The 16,168-nt window shown below is 40.3% G+C and overlaps 1 protein-coding gene across 4 annotated transcripts in view; it reads left to right on the plus strand.

Moving 5' to 3' along the window:
* The window catches only part of LOC109998478 (mucin-2), a 38,367-nt gene that overhangs the window by 11,889 nt on the left and 10,310 nt on the right, over positions 1-16,168 (plus strand). For 2 of the 4 annotated variants that reach the window (XM_065965681.1, XM_065965683.1), the window contains one exon: positions 1,319-1,393. In XM_065965681.1, coding sequence (XP_065821753.1) covers positions 1,319-1,393 — 75 coding nt within the window. The remainder of the gene's footprint in view (positions 1-1,318; positions 1,394-16,168) is intronic. The other 2 variants (XM_065965682.1, XM_065965684.1) reach the window with 1 other exon arrangement.

The raw sequence follows: 16,168 nt of genomic DNA on the forward strand, positions 1-16,168 counted from the left end.
TATTTGAAGTTTTCCAGTTGGATGGATGGATAGATAGATAGATAGATAGATAGATAAGCAGAGACCTTAAAGTACATGTTAGCGTCTAGACTAAGTGCTCACTGTTTTATTCCCAAACATTTAATGTCTTAATTAAGAATCTCCACACATGAAAACCTGCATTTAGCTTTGTACTAAAGGTTGTTCTTCCTTCTCCTGGAATGGACGACCCAGGTTGGTTGTCCTCGGCTTATTATTCTCCACAAAGGGGAATATCCACAGCAGCTGTAATAACCTCTCTGCATCGTGTGCCATGAATATTAAAGATAGATGGCTGTTGTGCCTGAGCTTTGTTGTCATGTGGCTCCCCTATTTATAGCCAATCCCAATTGTAACTACTTTGGCAACAAAGCCGTGTGGACAGAACAAAAAGTCAATTTTGGTGCATGAGAAGGCAATAGAAACAAAAGTGGCTAAATCTGCTGGGCGAGAAAATGATACACCCGATTGCCATGCGAGCCAGCATCTGTTGTTATTTTTATGCAGTCTCTTGTCAGTCATGTAACTCAGTCCCAACTCTCGATATGCTGAAGAATTCATGTCATGTCAGACAACAGGGAGCACTTTAGGAGCCTGGTTTCACCCATTTTGCAGCCGCTCTTTTCACTCACTCATGCATGTATGCAGCAGGCAGGGACAGATAGGAATCAGCATTGGCTGTCATCATGTTGGTGGTTTCAGATGCCTCTCAGTAAATCCTTTACCATTTTCGTCAAGTCTTTAATTAATCTGCTTCCTACATTGTAAGCTGCTTAGTAATTTCTCCCGCCTTATCGCCACCAAAATTGGAACAGATAGACATGGATAGATGTGTGTCTATGAATCCATGGAAAGGCTTGACTGATATCTGAGCAGCGTAATCCAAATCACACTGTTAAGGCTAATGCTAACGCCAGTCATTTTAATAATGTGACTGCATGGCCTTCTGTCTCAGAAGTGATATATATATATTGCGTGTTCCCGTTCAAGAATTCAGTGACAGGGCTAAATCTAATGCATGCAGACTTGACTTTTACCTCATAAGCATTATTTTATGCCCGGAGGGATGTAGTGACTCATGTTTTACGTAACCGCCGAAGCCCGTTGGAAGGGGGTATCGTTCATTAAAAAATGATCAGTGGTGATTTCAGAGAAGAGATTTCCTTATTTGCAGGGAAGTGTGTGCCAGAAATTTGGTCCAACAGGGGAAACCATAACCTGAATATGTCTCCCACAAGCACACACACACATAAAAATCACTCTTTTACCCCTGATATGTCATCTCCGTGCTTTTCCACAGAAGACATTTATACAGAACCGGACAGGACATTGAGAATTGTGGGACCTGCAGGGACTGCGCCTGCATCATCTACAGGTATGGATGTGTTAATATCTACATATTTATCACTTGTTTTACATGTGAGCACTGGGAGCACAGTGCGTGTCTTGGTGCACAGTTATGTGCATCATGCTGTCATTTTGAATCACATCACTTTTGGGAGGGAGTTAAGTTTTACGGCTCGGTAGGATTTGTCGTTCTGCTCAGTTTGACAGCACAGCCGGATGCAGCACGTTGAGTGTGGCCACGCAGCGCACAAACACCGCTGCAGGTTTGATCCGTGAGCTGCAGTTATGAGAGATTTGTATAGACTTATCACACACACGCACTCATGCAGGCTCTCACAGATTTAATGACGCATACAAAAACACAGACTTAAGTTGTGCAACCGTGTGTCCACCTTCCACCCTCCGTCTGATTGTGATGACAGATGCAAAGATAATCAAATACATTCATAAGCACCCACATACACACAGATGCACACATTGTCAAATACACAAGCACACACACAGATGCACACAGTGTGAAATACGCAAGCACACACACACACACACACACACACACACACACACACACACACACACACACACACACACACACTTGCAGAGTTACTGAAAATCATTTCACTCTGAGATTTGAATTAAAATCAGTCAATTAACAAACAGGATTTCACACATTACAGGAGGGTGAAGGAAGGCAAAATGAAAAGTGTGGATTGCTATGAAATTTAAATCCCGCTCTCTCTTCCTTGTATTTGTTAAAATTGCAAAATAATCTATTAGGGTTAATAGTCGAAAAATAAATCACATGGAGCAAAAGGAGAAGTGTGCTTCCATGTACATATACACAGTATGCTGGGTTTTATTTTTTGTTTAGGTGTTTTGAAGAACCTTGCGATAGAATAAAAAACTCATGCACTTTTATAAAACATTCAAGTTTGTATAGTTCATTAAACATCCGGCTATAATGGCATTGGGACCCTTTATAAATAGAAATAGCAATTTATGTATTACTATATTTAATTGTGTATTTAGTTCTTTAATTATCAATTCTAACCAATACATAAATATATAATAAACCTCAGATCAATTATGCAGAATTCTAGTAATTGCGATTTTTTTTTTTCTCACTCTGCTCTCTTCCATTATGTCAATAACATAAGCCAAAATTTTTAAATCTAACCGATTAGATAAATCTAATTAAAACAACTATTGTTATTTCTTATAATCACTATCATTGCACAGTGGTGCAGTGGTTAGCGCTGTTGCCTCACAGCGAGTACAGAGCCTCTCTGTGTGGAGTTTGCATGTTCTCCCTGTGCATGCGTGGGTTCACTCCGGGTACTCCGGCTTCCTCCCACAGTCTTAAGACATGCTAGTTAAAACGTGAACGCGAGTGTGCCTGCTGCCTGTCTCTATATTTCAGCCCTGTGATCGCCTGGCGAACAGTCCAGGGTGTACCCAGCTTCTCGCCCAATGACAGCTGGGATCGGCTCCAGCCCCCGTGACTCTGAGCGGGAAAAGCGATATAGATAAATGATGGATGGACTATCACTGTCATCATCATGATCGCCATGTTGTTGTCATCATTATCAGGCTTTTAACTTTATTATTGTCACATCCTCCCTGATAGGTCTAAAATTGTCAATTAAAATAGGAATCAAACATTTCAAACCTGTGGTCTAAGTTAAGAAGCACATTCAAATAGTACTAAAGTAAGGTTATCCACTATGGGCTGTTACAATCACTAGGTTGGAGCAGAATGTTGGTGAGATAATTATTGATCGTGTTGATGGTCTCAGAAGGTTGTGTGTCAAACATGACACAAAGTGAATAATGAGTTAAGGTAGAACTCTGATTATTCAAACTTCTGTGTAAACACCTTCGAGTGTTCATGTTTGTCAAACAGTGTCATAAATCTGAGAAAGCATGAATCAATTAAAGGGCCAACTTTCAACATCAATCATTTTAATTGTGGACTCGAGCTGTGAAGTAAGTGTGTGTATGTGTGTGTGTGTGTGTGTGTGTGTGTGTGTCCTCGATGGATTGCTTTCAGTGATTTGATTGTGCGTACTCACCTCCTCACTCATTTATTATTTATCTCCACGTAGCACTAATAAGGTGTTTCCTGCAGCTACAACACAGCCGCGACATGAACCTCATCACGAAACAAATGATATTACCGCTGAGGTCGAATTACTGAAAACCACAGAAAGATCCAATCAAACTATTATCCTAATCCAGTTACTCACCGTAAAAAAAAATTATTTAAACTGTGCATGCAAACCTCCTCAATCAAGAAGAAAAACGAAGAGAGACAGTGGGTGAGGACAAGAAGAAAGACAGCTGAGGATTAGAGAGAAAAAGATCTGTGAGAAGAGATCTGAGGTTTTGAAATATAACAAGAGAGGGAGCAGAAGCCCATAAAGAAAATGATTCATTCGAAATGTAATCACGGCTTCATCTTGAAAGACTAAATATTTCAGTGAGGGTTACAGCTCAGGAAGACACAGTGAATCCTCATCTAAAATTAAAATGAAAGAGTGACAGAATGTGACGGTTTTGGAATATTTGACTGTATCACAAAGTGTATTTCTTTAAGTGGCTGTTCTGTGATAAAACACTTCATATTACACTGCTTAGTCGACCTCTCCGGTCTACTTCTTCTGGGTTGGACGAGCACTTATCACTCAATCGACCTGTCAGGGCGACATGCTTCTTTCATGTGTGACAAGAGGATTTTCCCCGCTTTGAAAAGGGAGGAGATTTTCTTTTCTTGGCGGCTCAAGTTGAGCCGAGTCTAAAAGGAGAAATTGGCAGCAATAGAGAAAAAGGTGTTGAAGGAGGGAAAAAAAAAAACCAAATACACACAAAGAGAAGCCTGGAAAGGGGTGAGTGATGGAAAAGCCATGATATCTGTCAGGACAGATTCCATCAATTAAAAAAAAGCCTCTTGAAGAAGTCTTAGCCCTCAAAGGAAAGCAGAGCTCAGCAAACTACTATGCTATCAATCTGGCTGACAGCTTAAACAGGAATGTCTCAGGAAATAAAAGTTCATGATTTCCATATGGGGGGGGGGGGGGGGGGGGGGGGGGGGCAGAAAGCCACTTAAAAAAAGAGACTTGACAATTACAATTTCATTTCAATGCTGACATAACCAATTATATTATTTTAAAAATAGATGTTACTGATATGTGTTATGTGAAAGAAATCATTACAACAGCACAAACAATCCCAAAAGATGCTGTTATAAGATCCTATAGTTTCCCCTTAGTTCCACACTTTAAGCCTCTTTCAGGTCTTTGTTTTGGGCAACCTCAGGACCCTTTGGCTATTGTCAGATGGCGATATGTGTTTATTCTATGGGAACGTTGGACAACTTTTTGGTAAAACTGGTGACGCTACAGACACAACTAAAAATATAGAGTTAGCTACAAAGCTATTTTTAATGAAAATTTCTGTTTAATTCATCAATTCTACATTTGCACTTACCAAGAACCAACCCAGAAGACTGACAAAACAAAATGAGACATATTTCCCTCAGGACTTGGTGGACACCCAAACTGAGCGAAAAGGAAATCGATTGTTTGAATTTTATTTGTGAAGTGGCAAAAAAAAAATCATCCCCAAGTTAAACTTATGAAAGGGGCTGAAGGTTTGAAATTTCAAAATTCCAGAGGGTGCTATTGAGCCATTTAGCGAAATTCATCCGTAAAACTACCAAAATATGTTTGTTTTTTCACCAGAGCTCATGAGTTTTCAGACTTGTTGAATCCTCCAAAATGACAATTATTTCCAACCAAGAAAAATGAATAATACTTATTCTTATATAAATACTTATACTTATTCCAGTCCTAGTGAGAGGTAATGGTGCTCCTTGTCTCCTTGATGGTAACATAGAGATATGTAGCTGTGTTCTTACTAGCTGTCATCAGTTGTGTGTTAACACTTTGTAGTGCTGCCCCCAAGTGGCCAAAACAGTTTTCAAAGAAGAAAAAAAGTTGGAAAATACTGCGATTAAAAAAGAACTGTATCTTATTTGAACATTTGGAAGCATTTTAATCAATCAATCATTTTAATGAAGTTATCAAAAGTATCACCGAATCTTATCATAACTGCTAATGATACTAACCATGTTAATACGGATACTTGTGGCTACAGAATGTTACATTGTGAACATTTTGTACTCAACCAGGATGCATAAATGAGCGCTTAATTTGTTTAGCTTTTTAAGGCTTTGACATTACAAGAAGAATAATGCATGATGTTTATGATGTTATTCATGTACAGCAGCGGCACGTTAACTGCATGTTGATACTGGGATGTGCTTGTTTGACAGTATAGGACTGTTAATTATTGAGTGGAGTTGGGATTCTTTTTGCTAATGACGAACGGGATGCATAGAAAAAAGTAGAGAGGTCTAACAAGGAGGTGTTGTGCTTAATCCCTGTGGAGTGTGGGAAGACGGCAGCCTAATCAGATCTGCACTCTGCTGCTTTATCTTTGCTTCGGCTTTGTCTATTGCTCGATCGCGCGTTTCACTTCACTTGAGGAGCTCGATGGGAGATGGATTAATGACTCTCTGGACCGCACGTTTTTCAGCTAAACTATGGGTCCACGAAGAGTTTCTTTTTTCCCAAACACAATCCGTCATCGCCTTCACTGAGCAGCAGATAATTGAGAAAAAAAAAAGCTTGCTGAGGAAGCAGTCTCGCTCTTTCTCTCTTTCCTGCTGGGGATGCCAGTCAATCTGTACTGCGGCCTCGATTTTACACTCGTATTGTTTTCTCTCTCATTTACAGCCAGTGCTGCCTCTTTAGAGTGTCCTGTTTGTCAGTGGATGCCTCTTCACATCTGTGATATGCATATGCATGCCATGCGTGGTGGTTGTGGTGGTAGGGCGGCGGATTACTCGACTGAGACTCGTAGGACGAAGTCTGCAGACGGATCCATTAAGAGGGCTTTGAGACGAACATTTTGTGACAGCGCCTACAGTAACAACTCATCACCACACACCCATCATGAATCAGCGCTTCCTGACGCACATCTCCACTGACACGACAACGCATGACAGGGCTGGAAACTTGCACGCTGTCCTTCGATTGCGATAGACCAGAGAGTCAGTTGGTGGAGAATAAGAGAGTCCAGGCACAGGCGGAGGGACATTTTGGATGACTCTTCATGCATATCAATAGCTCCAACTTTTTATTTTCTCTCTTGCCGTGTATCCCTCAATGACTCGTACCTCTTCCTCTCTCTTTGCCTAACTCTGGTGTGCAGTGAAATATTCATCTGAATTAAAAATTCATCACGGCGGCTTTAAAAGATTTTAAAAAGTAATAATAGTGTTAAAAGAGACCTGGAGACATGGCTCCTTTGGCTCGGTGCTGTAGAAGGATGACTGCCAGACACGTTTGTCCCCTGTGATGGAACAGCAGGGCACGTCTTGCATTGTTAAGCAGGCTGGAATATGTAGCCCCATTGGCTTGTGGAGAAATAACATGAGACCCATTTTTTTGTGCACCCAAGGAAAGGGAATTATTATCTCAAAGTACACATCTTTCAATCAGTCAATCGATCATTTATTTTATTTTTTCATTGCAAAACATCCCCACAAAAGTTATCTCATGACCCTTTTCAGTATGACAGACTCCCCCATAAGTTAATGAATGTCCAAGCACTTGGTAGCAGAAACTTTTTGGAACAGTTAGAAACCTCAAACAGAACCGGACTCATTGGTGGACCTCCGTCTGCCTCGACCAGATAGGCCAAGCATAGAGGGAGAGTCGTGCACACAGACACAAAAATAACAATACAAATTCATACAGGCTTAAAGTAGCCAAGCAAATAACATTAATAGAAAATATAATAAATTAGAAGAAACAACTATGTTAGAGCTACCATAAGAACGACTAGTAATTATAATTATTGTAGCAGTTGAAGTAAAGCAGGTGTTTGGCAGCAGGCGGTCTGCAACAAAGATCTACAGGAACCTAGGAGACATGGGTGCACAAAAACTGTGAGACAGATATACAGTTTGGAACATACAGGAACATACAGGAAATTATTGAATGTAGGTAGAAATGGAGGAGGAGGCAGGAGTTTGATTCATCAAGTCCCTAGGAAGTCTAAGCCTATAGCGGCATAACTAGGGGCCGGTCCAAGGGAAGCCTTAGCCAGCCCTACCTATAAGATTTGTAAACTTTAAAGTATACAGGTAATGAGGGGGTTTGCCTCCTGCACCCTAAATGATTTATGATTCCAAAGGGGAGTAGTCTGGTCATTGAAGGTTCTACCTCCCATACTACTTTTAGACATCAAAAGCAAGTAATGTTCTAAAGCGGTGGACATCATGAGTTTTAATATATGATGGTGCTTGGCCATTAAAACCTTTTTAGGCAACATGCCAGATACTTTAAATTTTTTTAGGGCGTTAGAAAGAACAGGGTATGTGTCTTTGCTGTCAGTCACGCAGTGTTAGGCGCTGTTGGCTGTGGTGCATGGAGGCCTCATTCACATCCTCCTGCCTTCTATAATGTGCTTTAGTCTCCAGAGTGCTACTTCTCAGCTTGGGCTCACGTTTCCTTTCACTGGCTTTGATTCACTTTCTCATGTGGCCCAGAAGGAGCATAGCAGTCCAATTGAAATACTCTCCACACGCTTCCAACACTGGCCCATAGCTGCCGACAGCTTCTTATTGTCCTGGTTTTTATCCGGAGGAATATGGTGCTCTACAGACATCAGAAAGAGGCGCCTTTTCCAGTAGATTGCTTGTGTCACTTCCTCCGCGCTCTCCCCCACATTTCCCCATTTTTTCTCCGAATTGAATATAAATACATTTCACACCTAAATGGGGATGAGGAGAAGTGGTGCAAACTCACAGCAGGGGAGAGGGGTGAGAGGAGAGCAGCATCAGAGAGGAGGTGAGTGGGAAAGATTGCCCAGGCGGAGACTTACAGCTTTTGCTTTGCCTTCCACAGTGGAAAGAAGCAGAACCGGAGGTGTTTCTTGTGCAGTTTATTCCGGGAAACCGAAATCCGCACTATACATAGAGAGAGCAAATGAGCAGAAACTTGTCCAAAATAAACCTGAGCCCCAGTGTGCGCACATTTAGCTGAGCTCCTCTGAACACACAGTGATGTGTGAGCAAATTATGGATGAACTTCTCATGTTCACGGTCACAAAGTTATTTCTGAACCTGTATTCAGCCTCCAGCTGTTCATTAAACATTGACAGTCCTCTGCCATTATCATAACAGGGAGTGAAAAGACCTGACTGAATAGAATATAAAATGAATTCCCAGGGAAAAAAAATAGAAGTTTAAGAGATAGGAGGAGAGGGAAAGTGCATCTTTGTTTGAAGAAGCAACAAAGTAAAAGTGTCAGAAAGAGGAAACCGAGCAGAGGATATGTAACAATGTCAGAAAAAAAAAGTGTTTTTGTGCAGGGACGTAATATGAATTTTAAAAGCAACATTGAACAACCAAATCACACATCCCAGTTTCCATAGATATGAAGCTAATATTGGATGTTTGTGTATTTCACAATATATATCTAGTTCTGAACTAGAAAGTGAAAGTGTCAGTGGGGAAACTTGAGTGTTTCTGATATTTTAGGGTATGAAGCGAGTCATACTGTCATTTATGAGCGTCTGTCAGACAACATTTAACTGCTGCATCATGTATCAGTGTTTTGCCACTTAGCGAACACATTTTTGACATTTCTTTTTCTTCACTGTGTTGAACTAAAATGTAATCCAGGTGTCTCTAGGCTTTGCTGGAAATTATTTGTAAGTAAACGTAATTCTCAGCAGACGGGGCTGCCATTTCTTTAAATGACTTGCCCTGCACAGGACAATGAAGCAAATATAGTGGTAGAAGGACAAGACAAGAAAAGCCTTTATTAACTCAATCTGTGTATTATAAGCAGAGGCAGAACAGAAACCAGTTTAACAGATTTGATGGGGAAAAAATGCTGGGTATTTATGCTTTAAGGAAAAAGGCAAGCTGTCCTAATCACTAATTGGAAACTAGCTAGCTTACCAATCAATCAATCAATAATGCACCTATTGAGCCCTGAGGTTAAGTCTTTTCAGCCAAACAACACCAGGACAGTCTTCTGACTGCAGAGCTTGGATTTGCAGCTTGCGGATATTTTAAATGGCCGGGTTGTCCATATCTGACAGGGAATTGATCCAAACACAACAGTTTTACTACCTGGAAATGGATCTTCGAATAGAAACAGAGAGGGAGAGAGAGAGGAACACAGAGAGACATGACTGAATAAAAAGAAGATGAAAAACAACAAGAGAAGAAAATAAGAGCTGGTGTAGCTTCAGTTTAACTGGATATGAGAGGTTTTGGTTTCTCTGAAGAAAGATTTGTCAGATTCTTGAGTCTGACCTTTTTGCTAACAACCCTGTCAGAGCCTTCAGACCTGTGTGTGTGTGTGCGTGTGTGTGTGTGTGTGCACATGCGCAGCACTTCCCCGTGGATGAGGCTGATAATGGAGAACTGGTGTGTGTGTGAAATGTGTAAAGGGCAGGGCAGGCAGTTCTTCTGCAGTAATCCATCTTTACTTCAGGGCTGAGCCAAAGAGCAACAGGCAGCTCACAGGGGAGACGGAGAAAATACACTGTAGGCATCACTCTCATTCATATTGAACTACACAGAGGTAATGTTGAGCCAGCAGGGAAAGAGATTTTCACAGTAAGGAAACAAGAAAACAGAACTGAAGGGTATTATTTGTTTCATATGTTTTTTTTTTTTTGCTGTGCATACACGTGAAAAATCGCATTTGTCTCAGCGTCTTCACTGAATATGTGAAACTGTCCACTTACATGTTTGTTTATGTGAAGAAATGACAGATGTAGGTGCCGGGTATGTGAAACAGACGGACAGCGTGAGACACAAGAAATGAAGAAGGGAGAGCGAGGGCCCTTGTTCTCGCCGTTTGGCAATAATCACAGAGCCCAAACTTGTGCCAACAGTGAGGGCCAGATGGTGCCCATCACCAATATGCCACGTCTTCCAAACAGGGCGGAGAGAGGAAGATCAGGAGTGGCATGTGGAACAGGGAAGCACTGCCTAATGTGGATGATGTGTCATATAAATACTAATCACACTACAATCACACTCACAGCCAAATTAGGTCCCTCAAGCTCATCCACTACCCAAGCTCTGGCACCACGCTCACGTTAATATTAGAAATCATCGATGTATGAGCTAAAAAAAATGTTGAAATTTGAGTCATATTTTTGACCAAGAATTAAAATAAAATAAATAAAATGTTTTAATGGAAACTGCTTTTTAATTGGGTTGGCAGCAGTAATTATTTCTATTAATAGTGGTTATTAAATCATCCATGTATGATGATGCATGCGATGTTGCCAGAAATCTGTCGTGCTGCAGCGTCAAGGTGGGCAAAGGCTCGAAAGGGAGTTTCCTTAAACAAACTGTCATTCGTTCTTGTCACACCCTTGACGTTTGTTAGCTGTGACAGTTTCTGTTTCTGACAATCTTTCTCTGTTTACGTCCCGGATATGAAATGACACAACTGTATTTTGACATCAATCAATTTTGGGAATCAAATGTATCTCTAAAACCTAAAAAAAACAAAAACAAATGGGAAGGTAAAAATGAAATGCAGTACCAGTGTTGATGAAATATCTTATCCTTGCTTTTCAAAATATTACTAAATTACAAATGTACGTTATCAACAACACCCTTGCTTACCTCTTTAAATTCTCTTCATAAACAATGGCTTTCTTAAAGTTAGAGCAGTATTTCTATACAAGAAAATAGAATGTATTTGAACAGTTCTAACTAGGGATGTGTGCGGTTAGCCAACTATATGATTGAACACTGATACCTCGGGCAATTTGAACTAGGAATATAAGAAGGTTAAATTAATAATTCATATTTTGTTTAGATGGGGCTTGTAATGGTCACCGGGTCAAACGTTGTTTTCAACCTGTAACACAGCTGCCTGCCTTTGGCGGGGGTTGGAGTTCTGGTTAAAGGCTACTGCCATAATGCTCTACCTGGATGTATACAAGCACAATAGATGGTTGACACAGTGTGGGCCAGTTTGGCAATATTTTGATCTAGAAAATGGAGTTATAGCGATGTACAGTAGGCTGTGTCAAGTTACCTGGCTTATAAATACTCGACTGAAGCAATGCATAACCACATTCAGCAAAGGCATGTGGACGTAAACCTGCAAGCAGGTCGTCTTCTTCTTTTTCTGAAGTCTTTGAACCTATGACAAAAAACTGACATGCCAGTCACAAAAAAACCCTTTTCAAAAGAAATTGGCTCTTGTCTTTTCATATGTCTGTTATAATCTGGCCTCTTAAATCACCCCAAACAAATCCCTTTTAGGTGTAGGTCAAGACAAGAATCGATGTAAATCTGCTCCTTATTTTCTTCATCTATGCACTTACTGGATCGTCCGACAACCCGCTCACGCTGATATTAAATAACTATTACTCCTCGAGACTCATGGTGGAGACCCACCACCAAATGCGAGGTGAAACAAAATACACGGCCCTTTCAGACGGAGTAAACTGTGAAACATCCTTAACGTGATATTGGCAAAACCTCGGCCTGCACACTCAGAGACTCACAATCTTTTAGGCACATTCCTGGTCAGTGTGTGAGTGCGCTGTGCTGTCCCACTGTGAAGTCGTCAAGTGTGTGAGGGCTCTGATGTGGACATTTCAAGGAAAAATAACATTCCTCTGTGACTTACCCACAGTTCATCGGGTAAGTCACAGTCCCCCCCCCCCATATTTCATATATTGACGCAGTATTCAATAAATTATGAAAATAAATGTAAGCAAACAAGCATGAAAAGAGGGGAAAATACCACTAAATTAAATTTACAATGTAGCCGAGATGTCCCCATGAAGTGCGCCGCATAGCCTAGCAGCTATGTTGTGCGCCCCATGTACGGAGGCTGTGGCCCTCATCGCAGCAGCTGTGGGTTCGATTCCAACCAAGGCTCTTTGCTTCCCCCACACACACACACACACACACACACACACACACACACACACACACACACACACACACACACACACACACACACACACACACACACACACACACACACTCTCTTCCCAACATTCTCCTGTCTCTCTTGAGCTGCCTGTCCAAAAAAGGCAACATCAAGTCCTCATGAAATGAAAAATACATTCTCCTGTTTAATCCAGCGTTCGTGTGTTAATCAGCCAAATCCATTTCAATAGAATATTATCTGAGTATTTTTCAAAATAATCGTATTTTCTCTTACTGTAAAACGTTTCAAATTTCTGATGACTCATCCTGCACTCAGGGCTTTCACTAATTTCTTCAACCGATTAGAAAGCTTTGCCGAAGCTAATGATCCAATCAAATGAATCCCAACATTATGTCCCACCCTCTATCTACTGATCGGATCTATCCCGTTTCAGTTGGAAATACGACACAACATGGCAGTTAGATAATCATGAGGTTACGGTTTCATGGGGACTTTAATTCTTTTTGTGTATATTTATATCAAGTTTGAATATTTTGTGTTTTTTAGTCAAATATTCTTAAAGTATTAATATTCACAATCATTCTGACTTTTGATAGTTTGAATACACAAACACTGTAATGAAAGAAATCCAAATGCATGCCTGTTTCCAGGCACATGTGAGGTCATTATAATTGTCCCATTACTCATTTTTATATCATCTCAAGGCCTCATGGACTCCCAGACTCGCACACGGAACATCTGATGCCATTAAAGTCTGTGAGGGTTCAATGCTTGGACTTTAGGGTGCAGAGCTCAGCCCTGTGTGTTTGTGAATGGGTGCTACACAGATAAAGATGGATGGATCTTAACTGCTAGTTGTTGTTTTTGTTTTTCTAGATGGCAACCTGCCACCCTGCCGTCACATGCCTCCCATTCCTGTAGCCGCTCATCCATCAGCAGCTATCACTCAATACCTCAGTGTGCTGTGTGTAACCAGCCATGACATTTTGCCCTTTAATTCACCTTAGCTGACTAACTACATTTCATTTATCAGGGTTATATCTGGGTAACTTTTGAGGTCAAATCCGCAGTACTTTTGTTCTTGAGTTTTGGATAAAAAGCCATTATGGGAGGTTGTTAAAAGGAAAGTACTGGCTTGAATGTTAGCCCAGACTTGGTAATCACACGTCATCACATATTTTGCATTAAATTTAGCCCAAAACAGACACAGGAGGCAAAACAGGACATTTTGGTCCAATGTCCAAAATGCCAGACCTCAGCTATTATCAACATAAATCTACTTTGACTTGAGTTTAACGGCTTAAAACTGCTTATGCTCAGACTTACAGTTGGACTGAATTGCAGTGACATGTTCAGCAGATCATGGCCTACAATTATAAGGAAGGGTAACCATGCTAGCTCAGGCTTTCCTGCTCAGCGGGCTAGAAACCTCACCCAGCTCTGCAGTTTCATGCTGCTGCACAAAGGGTTTTTTTTTTGTGAGTTTCAGCTGTTTTTATCCTGCAAATTTACGGGTTTGGTTCTTTCTGTGATCAATACCACTCTCATGTCTGTTTCATAAACTATAAGTCTGCCTGCATTGATTCATTAACTGGCCTGGTTTAGCACAAAAGTAATAAAAACCTGCCTACCACATCACTTAAAATCAACAAGCGAAATGTAATATGTCTTTTAAAAATAAATTCAGTTTAATCAATACAACAATTAAAGTGTAGAAATTCCCTAATTACATAAATGTATATACTAAACATTTGTCCAAGAAGAAGTCTGGCTCTTTTATTAATGAGGACTTCTTTTTTGACTTGCCTATGCAAAGCTAAGCCAACAAGCTGCTGGATCTGGCTTCGTATTAAACAAACATTAGATTAGTATGTTACTACAGCTGAAAAACAATTAGAGCATTTCAACGAATATTAACCTAGCTGCTAGTAGGGGCCCATAAATCAATTATTGGAGTTTTAAGAAGCTCTTTGTTTAAACTTAATTAAGCTTAAAAATGTCTAATCAGATGGCTGCTATCTTAACAAATTAAATACATAACACATGTACTTTACATTATTATTCCTCATTACATTATTATTACCACCTATTACTACACATTAAACTATATGATTACACCAGGCGAGGTGTTCTCTCTCCAAACACTGTTTTCTATTCATATATGAAATGACACGTTTAGAAAGCATGTTGCTCTTATTGCCCAATGCAATTATAATACCCTCGTTTTTTTTGGGTTTTTTTGCTGTGTTGTGATGACCAATACCTCAATTTTTTAGAACACTTCTTTGTAAGAAAATGTTGTTAGATGTTTTAGATGATCTGGACTGATTCTTTTTATTTCATATATTGATAGCAGGATGGTAAAGAGCTGGTCGATGGGTGAGCTACATTCACTTTTAATGAGAGAGAGAGATGATTATTCTCAAAAGAAACCGTCTGTTTAAGACAATATAGAGACAATCAGACAAGAGATGAACATTCAGCACTTTGTTTGTTCATTCCTTTGTTGATTTGTTAGTTTTTCAGGTCACATTCGGGATGAAACGTTGCTCTCTGAACACTAGCAGTGGCAGTCACTGTGGATGAGATCAATGAAGGAATGATGGACATTCATCCTTTAGAAGCTGACTGACTTTTACCTAATTGAAGTTAAACCTCTGTCTTTCACATGTAGCCCTCTCTGCTAAAAATGGCCTGTGATTGGCCAAGATTTCACACGATAGCCGCAGAATTAAAGGCTTATATCCTTACATTTAAAAAATAAAATGTCCAATGTGAATAAATAAAAGTATGAATAGGTAAAATCTCTTTTCTCCCTGTCATTTAGGATGGGCTAGTTGGTGGGCCACGGACTTTACACGGCCCACTCAAAATGACGGGGCTGAATGACACCATTACAAATCACCCCAACAATTTGTGAAAAACATGTTCTATGATATAATTTTTCACATTAGCACCAGAACAACACAGAAATATGGTATTGGGCCTGTAACCATAATTATAACCATGAACCACAGATTGATATGTGCGTGTGTGTGTGTGTGTGTGTGTGTGTGTGTGTGTGTGTGTGTGTGTGTCAGGCTCTTAAAAGAAACACAGAAAATAAATGTGAATCTCAGAGTAAACCATTACTACAGTTGTGACTGTGAATTCACAGCAAACAGCTTTCTTCCCTCCACAGAGCAGATCTTGTATACTTGGACTGCTAGTCTCGCTCTTGGCTGCTGGTTTCTTGTAAGCGAGCCTGTCTCATTTATACACTTTGTTTGCCGTCTTCCCATAGCACAATGGGCTTCACAGAGTAAACAAAGCACTGAGAGCTACACCACATCAGAGGGTCAGGTCTAAAGCTGATACAGACTAACTCTGATGGGACTGTAAGCTCCTGGCCTACATCTGCTTTGACTTCCTCGGCCTTCACTCGTGCTTCCTCTGTCATCAAACTTAACCTCACTTGCTCTATATTTAAGAAGGTGTTTGATGCCGAGGGATTTTTTTCTCTGATCTTAAACCTGCCAGATTCTTCATCTGGTCTCTTTATTAAGCAAACATTGTATTTTATTTATTCATGCACATGAAAAGAAGTACGAACAAGGTGAAAGTCTGCACTCTCTCGCGCTTGGGAATAGCTGCGCCGTTGTTTTTTTAAATCTGAAAAACAAAGCGCTGTTGAAAGTGCCAGAGGTGGCTAATAAGGTCACATTAGTAAAATGACATGGGTAATTGCTATGGAAATATAAATATTTGGCATTCATTATGAAACAATGGAAAGATGCAAGCAGTAGGATAGA

Source organism: Labrus bergylta, chromosome 17 (assembly GCF_963930695.1).
Source record: "Labrus bergylta chromosome 17, fLabBer1.1, whole genome shotgun sequence".
Classification (NCBI taxonomy): domain Eukaryota; kingdom Metazoa; phylum Chordata; class Actinopteri; order Labriformes; family Labridae; genus Labrus; species Labrus bergylta.